General features: G+C 39.6%; 1 protein-coding gene across 1 annotated transcript; it reads right to left on the bottom strand.

Moving 5' to 3' along the window:
* Positions 1–250: 250 nt before the first annotated feature.
* On the bottom strand, positions 251–7,677 carry LOC136448260 (uncharacterized). Its single transcript, XM_066447585.1, has 10 exons — positions 7,453–7,677; positions 5,683–5,807; positions 4,914–5,198; positions 4,679–4,813; positions 4,409–4,561; positions 4,111–4,162; positions 3,654–3,853; positions 3,261–3,414; positions 2,593–2,693; positions 251–2,067 (listed from the first exon to the last, which is right to left on the bottom strand). The coding sequence occupies exons 1-10, from the start codon at positions 7,568–7,570 to the stop codon at positions 1,711–1,713; spliced, it is 1,680 nt and encodes a 559-aa protein (XP_066303682.1). The 5' UTR covers positions 7,571–7,677; the 3' UTR covers positions 251–1,710.
* Positions 7,678–8,339: the final 662 nt, after the last annotated feature.

The raw sequence follows: 8,339 nt of genomic DNA, 5'->3' as shown, positions 1-8,339 counted from the left end.
TAAGATTAAAGATCTTGAATAAAGACTTCTTTTCTTACTACAAGACTAAAATTCTTACAGCCAAGAAATACTTTCTTCCTTTCAAGTTTTATATTCTTATGACAAGAATCCTTTTCTTTCCTCAAGACTAAAATTCTTGATACCGAGAACTAGTTTCTTATTCTTAAGATTTAAGATCTTGAATAAAGACTTCTTTTCTTATTTCAAGACTAAAATTCTTACAGCCAAGAAATACTTTCTTCCTTACAAGTTTTATGTTCTTATGACAAGAATTTATTTCTTTCCTTAAGACTAAAATTCTTGATACCGAGAACTAGCTTCTTATTTTCAAGATTAAAGATCTTGAATAAAGACTTCTTTTCTTACTACAAGACTAAAATTCTTACAGCCAAGAAATACTTTCTTCCTTTCAAGATTAAAGATCTTGAATAAAGACTCCTTTTCTTACTACAAGACTAAAATTCTTACAGCCAAGAAATACTTTCTTCCTTTCAAGATTAAAGATCTTGAATAAAGACTTCTTTTCTTATTTCAAGACTAAAATTCTTACAACCAAGAAATACTTTCTTCCTTACAAGTTTTATGTTCTTATGACAAGAATTTATTTCTTTCCTTAAGACTAAAATTCTTGATACCGAGAACTAGCTTCTTATTTTCAAGATTAAAGATCTTGAATAAAGACTTCTTTTCTTACTACAAGACTAAAATTCTTACAGCCAAGAAATACTTTCTTCCTTTCAAGATTAAAGATCTTGAATAAAGACTCCTTTTCTTACTACAAGACTAAAATTCTTACAGCCAAGAAATACTTTCTTCCTTTCAAGATTAAAGATCTTGAATAAAGACTCCTTTTCTTACTACAAGACTAAAATTCTTACAGCCAAGAAATACTTTCTTCCTTTCAAGATTAAAGATCTTGAATAAAGACTCCTTTTCTTACTACAAGACTAAAATTCTTACAGCCAAGAAATACTTTCTTCCTTTCAAGATTAAAGATCTTGAATAAAGACTTCTTTTCTTACTACAAGACTAAAATTCTTACAGCCAAGAAATACTTTCTTCCTTTCAAGATTAAAGATCTTGAATAAAGACTCCTTTTCTTACTACAAGACTAAAATTCTTACAGCCAAGAAATACTTTCTTCCTTTCAAGATTAAAGATCTTGAATAAAGACTCCTTTTCTTACTACAAGACTAAAATTCTTACAGCCAAGAAATACTTTCTTCCTTTCGAGATTAAAGATCTTGAATAAAGACTCCTTTTCTTACTACAAGACTAAAATTCTTACAGCCAAGAAATACTTTCTTCCTTTCAAGTTTTATATTCTTATGACAAGAATTCATTTTCCTCCTGACAAGACCTAAATTCCTAAAATTGTCTTTATCTTAAAGATTTAGGTTCTTACAACACGAGTATTTTTCTCACTTTTAGACCAAAATTCCTGCTCCGTACAAATGTTTTCTTACATATTCTTATACAAAATGATAGGCTACATTTCTCACTTCTATGCCATTTTCCCCTATAGCGTGTATTAAGATTATCTCTACTGCTCAATACCAAAATAGTGTACTGTAAACAATAATGAGTATACATATCCTCATTAAGTATTACTGCTTTATTGTAAGCAAGCACTTTTCAAACCCTAAAATGAAATACTAGCACATACAATTGTCAAGAGTTGTTGTTGTGATCTTTATTATACAAGACAGACTACTCCGAGTCGCTCCCGCTGTCTCCAGCGGCCTTTACGTAATCTTTAAACTTCTTATACACGGTGGTGGACTCCAAGGCCTCCCGGTCCAGTGGATTGACATTCTTGTCTTTGAGCATGTGGTGCTCCACGAAAACCATGGCTGGTGCGATGCTGGGGGGGTGGGGCTGGTAAAAGCAGTACAGTGCCCCAATGAGGGCCACAAACCCCTCCACCACCGACCCGCACACAGCCACAGGCTTTCCGTGGACCACCACATACACAATCGGCTCGTCACTTCTTGAAGAAATCTTCTCCACAATGAAGGCGGTCCTCTTCTTGTCTCGCTTCATCTCTGCTGTCACGTTGCCTTTGTTCTATGAGTAAGAAAAGATTGAAATGCATGTTTAGGTAGTTGTTACAAAGTATGACTGCAATTTTTAAAGCAGATGTGCCTGTCATTGAACCCCACCCCCACATCAGTTTGATTTAGAAAAACAATAGCAACTTTTTCAAAGGTTTGCAATCTTGATACAATGCAAAACTTTATGCATCAAGTGCACAGACATGGGCACCTAGTCTGGACAAAATACATCAGCAAATAAAAATCTATTCTATCGGCTATATTAGCACGTAAGCTATGACCTTTACTTTTGAGCTCACTTACTGAAGGCTCGTTCTCATTGAAATGTGCAAATGCTGTCACCAGTCTTATGACTTTGAGCCACGCTACCAGCGACAGATATTGCGCCTGCATACTATAATTCACTAATAAGGAGACAGAAAGATGGAACTGACTATGTTACTGTATGTTAAGTAACATATTTACTGTATGTTAAGTAACATACTGGCAGGCTTTGAAGTGCAAAATGATTAAACTGGTGAATCAAACTGGACATTACCTTGAGGTACACGATCATCATGTCCTTCAGCGGGAGAGGTGGTGAGCCCTTGCCCTTGAACAGCTGAGGCAGGACCTGGAGGGCTTTCCTCATCTTTTTGTCTACAGATACAACAAGATAATGTCAGTCAGACCAAGGTGGTCAGACATATACATGTATATCTTTTAACTTGACATGGCCCAACATGTTTAACATGTCGTACAAACATTCACAACCTCAAAAACGTTTAAGCAATTCGTCCATGAGATAAGTCAGCATTGCTGGTTTAGAACAAATAAGTCATCTCAATTTGTCCATTAATGGTACACTCAACCCCCTGTCACACTTGTGCGTATAAACAAGCCCGCGTGAGTTGCACATTAACATGTTTTTGGTCAAGATTGAGTTTTCAGCCCAAGAAGTAATTTCCTTGGTTCGAAAACTAGGCTGCACAACGGTGGGTCAACGCAGAAAACAACTTCTTCCCTGCAAACTTTCCTTAGACCTAAGAAATGTTAATATGACTCATGAATACTTGAAAATACGCACAAGTGTGACAGTCCAAAAATAGTGATGCAATACATAAATCCATTGCAAAGAAATCAAAAGAGCAAGTAACATACTATCATCATTGTCTTACATACTACATCAAATTACATGCTTAAGTACGAATATGTGGACATTCATACCATCTGTCCAGTCAGTCATGTCAGCTGAACTGAGAACTCCCTGTTTCACGGCAAACTTGACGAGAGTCTTTGCCTCCCGCGGCAACCTCTCCTTAAGATCCTGCAGGAAATCCTTGTCACCAGTCGCGACATAACGCCTCAGTTCATCCTGCAACTGAAAGTTAACAAAAAAAGATCATATATAGGGATACAATGGTCATATCAATGTATTAATTTACTCAAGTGCAATAACCATCCTTGTTTAACTGCTATCATCCATTTTTTTTATTTCTTTAAAGCAAACGTTAATAATCTAGTTTTCAGTGCATTAAGAGATAGTTTGCAGCAATTTTTATCTGTGAGGCTTAGTTTGAACATTGAATAAATTAATGAACACAACATTCTGCAACTTACATGACGTGGCTCTCCGAAGCACGGGTACCGCTGAATGACTGCTGTTGGCCTTGTTGTGGCCGGGCTGATATTTGCCGCAAACTCTTTCCGCGCCGGAAACTCTAGATCCAGGAGCTGCGAGACGGTGCCATAGTTCCGTTTGGGCTTGTCCATCTCCGTCTTCAGAAGCTTGTAGTGCCGTTCCATTGTATAGGCAGTCTCTGGATGTGGATAGAGGAAACCTTGAATCACTTATGAATGCTGGTACTTGGAGACTTTTTGCAATCAACACATATTTTCTAAGCTATGCTGAGAAGTAGATATTAACATCATTTTAAGTAAAAAAAAACAACTATGGATCTTATCAAAATTATTGCCCCACTTTGTAGAATATTTATCTCTGAAATAAAACCAATCTCACACATAAGTAAAATTTACAATAAACTGATTGCTTTCTAAAATATTTGATCTGTCTTACCGTGATGGCCTTCCTGTTGAGCCGGAGGGGGCAAGAGCTCTCTGCGCACCTGCTAGGGAATAAAGAATAAACAAATGGAACAAATCTATGATATAATAAGGCTCAAGCCATATTGATAGTTATGTTAAAACATGCGTATAATAACTTGTGAAGTGTACATTTGAGGCATGAAAAAAATAAAGTAGGAAAGGGTTATCAGTAAGGTCCATCAGCCTTAACTCCAGAGCGCTTAGTTGACAATGTGTTGTTTGGTATACTTTCCTGCTTTACAAAAACTATGTATGAAGTAACTTCTTACCTTTTCTTTGACTGGTCCAGACCCGGATGCGCCTCGTTTGTTTGGGTTGGATTTTGATGTAACTTGCTTGCTTGATCCGGCTCCTTTAGATGAGCTTGCCTGGGGTGAGTGAAGGTCCTGCTGCCTGGGGTTAGGTTCAGCCGCTGGATCTGGCTATGATGGAAATAGATCAAAGATAAAGAACATTAGAGTTGAGACAGACAGGTTTAACAGCATAACATAAAAAATATGTCCTGTATAAAGTGTGTCCAGTAGAAAGTATATTTGTACCTGATTATGCTTCCTAGGGCTTCGCCTCAGACCGTTGGCCTCTTCAGTGGACTCTTTCTTTTTGTTTGGACCTCGGGTCGTCCTCTTTGGAGTTTTGTTGTACATTCTTTTCTTCATCCTTGTGAGAAGGAGAATCTAAGGAGATTTGAAACAAAAATGTATGTCAGTATAACATCACTGCTTGCAGGTCTGCTTTAACATAACACAATGATCAAAACATGGCAGACATGCTTACATGTGCGTCCTTGGCATCTTCGCCCTCGGTCTTCAGCGTTGGATACCTCTGCACCAGGCGGCGCGCCACATGTTCTAACTCCGCAGATGTTGGGTTGCGCGGCGGAGTGAGCTGCTTGGTGGCTGTGACCATCACCGCCACCTGATCTTGCACGATGTTGTGGAAGATATGACCAGGGATCTCTGGCTCCGTTATGCCTGGCGTCTGCGCCAGCATGAACTCAACTGGCGGCACAGCGACCCTTTCGGGTGTAACGTAAAGTGGCACTTCAACATCCATCGTACCCTAGAAAAACGACAAATGAGAGAACAATGACTGTCATGCACAAGTTAAATCATTCTTCCAACCAACCAACCATCCCTCTTTACTTTAAATATTGAAATTCTCAAAGTAAACTCAAACTGCAAAAAATGTTGTTGTTTTCCCCTACTTAACTACAAAGTTGTTCTGTGAAATCCTTTTTCCCCATCCCCAGATTTTAAGTCCCCACAAACTCAAGTAATTAAATTCACTTCCACTGATGCATCAGTGAGATTATAACCAATGGGAAACACCAGATCAATGCCTAAATGATCAGATGCCAACATGGTCAGCTGACATTCAGTTAGTTTAGGCATTGATCTAGCATTGATCTGGTGTTTCCCATTGGTTAGAAGGCGTTGGTTTCAATCAAAACAATCCTTTTTTTAAATGTCTTCCCTTAAATAACCAAATAGTAAAATGTGCAAGACTTAAAAAGAAAACAGGATGTACGTGTAATTTTGCCTACCAATTCCGAGACGATGTTTCTGACTTGCTTCCTCCTCAAAACAACCCTCGTTGATCCATCTGGGAAGAGACCCGTGATGTCAGCCTCCGCCAAGTCAACGAAGGTTTCCCCATCGATCTCATTCACTGAAAAGAACACATGGTCAATCAGTTCAGTTACCAGGGTACAAAGGGGTGCCCATTGTGTTATATATGCTAAGTTGGTGTGCTGTGCAAACTTGTAAAGGTCTAGGAACTGTGATTTTGGAATGTGAAACTTCGACGCGGTAGTATCTGTTCCCGAGGTCCGCCATCTTTGATAGCAAGATTTGCATATGCAAATGAATTGGTGAGTCAGGTCAGGGCTAGCCGTGGCGACTAACAAAGGGAGTTTTTGCTTGATATTACATATACTTTCCCTTCTTAGTCGTGGGGAACGACAAAATTTCACTTCTACTCGAGCGACGCCGGCCTTCTAACTTGCACGCCGGGCCCGATTCAACGGAAAACAACATCGGGTCCGCCATTTTTGGTTTGAAAATAGAAGGAGAGAAACGTCATCTCTACGTCATCGCTTGTACAGCCTGATTGGTGCGTTTACTCACATGACTGGACGTGACCAATCAGGCTGTACAAGCGATGACGTAGCGATGACGTTACTCTCCTTCTATTTTCAAACCAAAAACGGCGAACAAGAATCGGGCCTGCGTGCATGGGCAACTAATTAGCGGCATGTATTTGATTGGAGCATGGCCCAAAACGCCTACCATGCCCCATGCAGTGACTGTTCAACAGCAGCGGCACAGCTTGTTTGAATCAAATTCCAGTTTACGTTGGATGGCAAAATATTTTTTTTTGAACAAGTCCATGTTGTGATATCGGCCGAAAACATATTGATACAATGGTCTGGTACATGTAGCAAAAGACAACAACAGGCATTTGGGCAAACCGGAATTTGGTAAAAGGAGGATCCGTGTGGTCTCAGTCGGTCTTGACATGTGACAAATTGAAAACTGATACCATCTCGCCAAGTAGAGGAGGGGTTCCGGCTGGTTTTGTTGTGTTTTTAGACGTTTATATCAGGCTTTCTTCGTCTTTTTTGTGTCTCTCTTCGTAGAGACTTTCTTTTAACAGAAAAAAAAACTTGAATGACAAAGTAAAAAGCCCGACAAAAACGCCTAAAAACACGTAAAAAAACAACCGGAACCCCCGCCCCTCTGCTTGGATTAATTTGATACCGGCTTGCATGTTAAATCTACTTTCCACGATAAAACAGACTGAACGGGCGGATGCAGGCATTTATATTTGAGATCTGAAGAATGTTTGGAAAACAAACAAAAAACTTCTAGATATTGGATTTTACAAACGGGAATGTGTATCTAACGCTGTTAGAAAGTATGGCGAATGGGAGACTAACAGTATGATGGGAAACTTTAAAGTTTAACCAATTTAGAGACTGGATTTTTAGAAAAACTTTTCGAAAAATATGGTCTGCCCCCAAAAAAGGATAAACTTATTCCGGTAGCGGCAATCACATCACGTCTGTCCGCTCCGGGTTCGCTTGCAACAAGAAAGTCAAACACAATTTCGATAACTTTCAGGTAGAAATAACTGTCAAAAAATATGTTCGTCTTGCATGAATCAAACAGAACCACACGTCTTTTGGGGTCTTGTACCTCGAAGCCGAGCCAGGGTTACTGCCGGGCTGTACCCGGTACCCGGAGCGCCCGTAAATCGCCTTGTGAGTTCATCAGCGAAAAGTACAAAAAGGTTCAACGACTGATACTCTTACCTCTCATCGCCTCACAAATAGCCTCCATATCGCCATCATTCTTGAACCGAGAGGGCCTCTCCTGCAACCATGCACAGAGCTCCTCGTTGTTGAACTTCGCCACGGTATGATCGCTCATTTTCGTAAGAAAAGTCGAACGCTCAGGGTCAGATAGACGGAAGATGTTCGCAGTGCAAAGACTAGAAGGCACTACGGACGGATACCTCGCAACGGTCGGTATTCAAACAGACAGCAGTACGCGTATCTCGAGCTCCGATTGGCTGGTAAAGTTAGAGAGGAGGAGCTAAACAGACATTCATGTGTCAGTCTCTTGTCATCCTTGATTAATCTTGCAGAGGATCAAAGCAACCCGAACGATTAGCTCTCTGAATCTGAATCTCAATGCCATATTCACTTTCTATCCGAAAAGCTTGTTTACGAGCAGGAGCCAAAACGGTTATAGGGAAGGCGCTAAATGTACCTATTGTCGCTAAGCAAATGAACCAGGTCGGCGATACCTTGCCATGTAAATCTACACAGGACTCTACACAGAACCCTTCTATATAATGTCCTTGTTCAAACCAAGGACATTGTTCAAACCAACCTCCTTGTTCAAACTGACCGAATATTTGATGATAATAGTCTTTATTGCATATTCCTGTCCAGAACCAAGAAAAACCTCCTTGCCAGAACTGAACAGAACACGTGGTCTGTAAGAAGCAAAGTGCAAAATATCAGTTGATGAAATGCTACATTCTAACATTGAAAACTAGAAAACAAACTATATATATAATAAACCGTTGTATTTGTCATAACTCTTTACAGCAAAACATACAGCAGTTCCTATTGTTTCACTTCTGGTAAAACGTGAATAGACGCCTGAACCGTGATTGAGCGTAGCGTAAAGT

The sequence above is a fragment of the Branchiostoma lanceolatum genome, chromosome 14, assembly GCF_035083965.1.
Source record: "Branchiostoma lanceolatum isolate klBraLanc5 chromosome 14, klBraLanc5.hap2, whole genome shotgun sequence".
Classification (NCBI taxonomy): domain Eukaryota; kingdom Metazoa; phylum Chordata; class Leptocardii; order Amphioxiformes; family Branchiostomatidae; genus Branchiostoma; species Branchiostoma lanceolatum.
The sequence above is the reverse complement of the archived record's forward strand: the minus strand, read 5'-3'. Positions and strand labels throughout refer to the sequence as shown.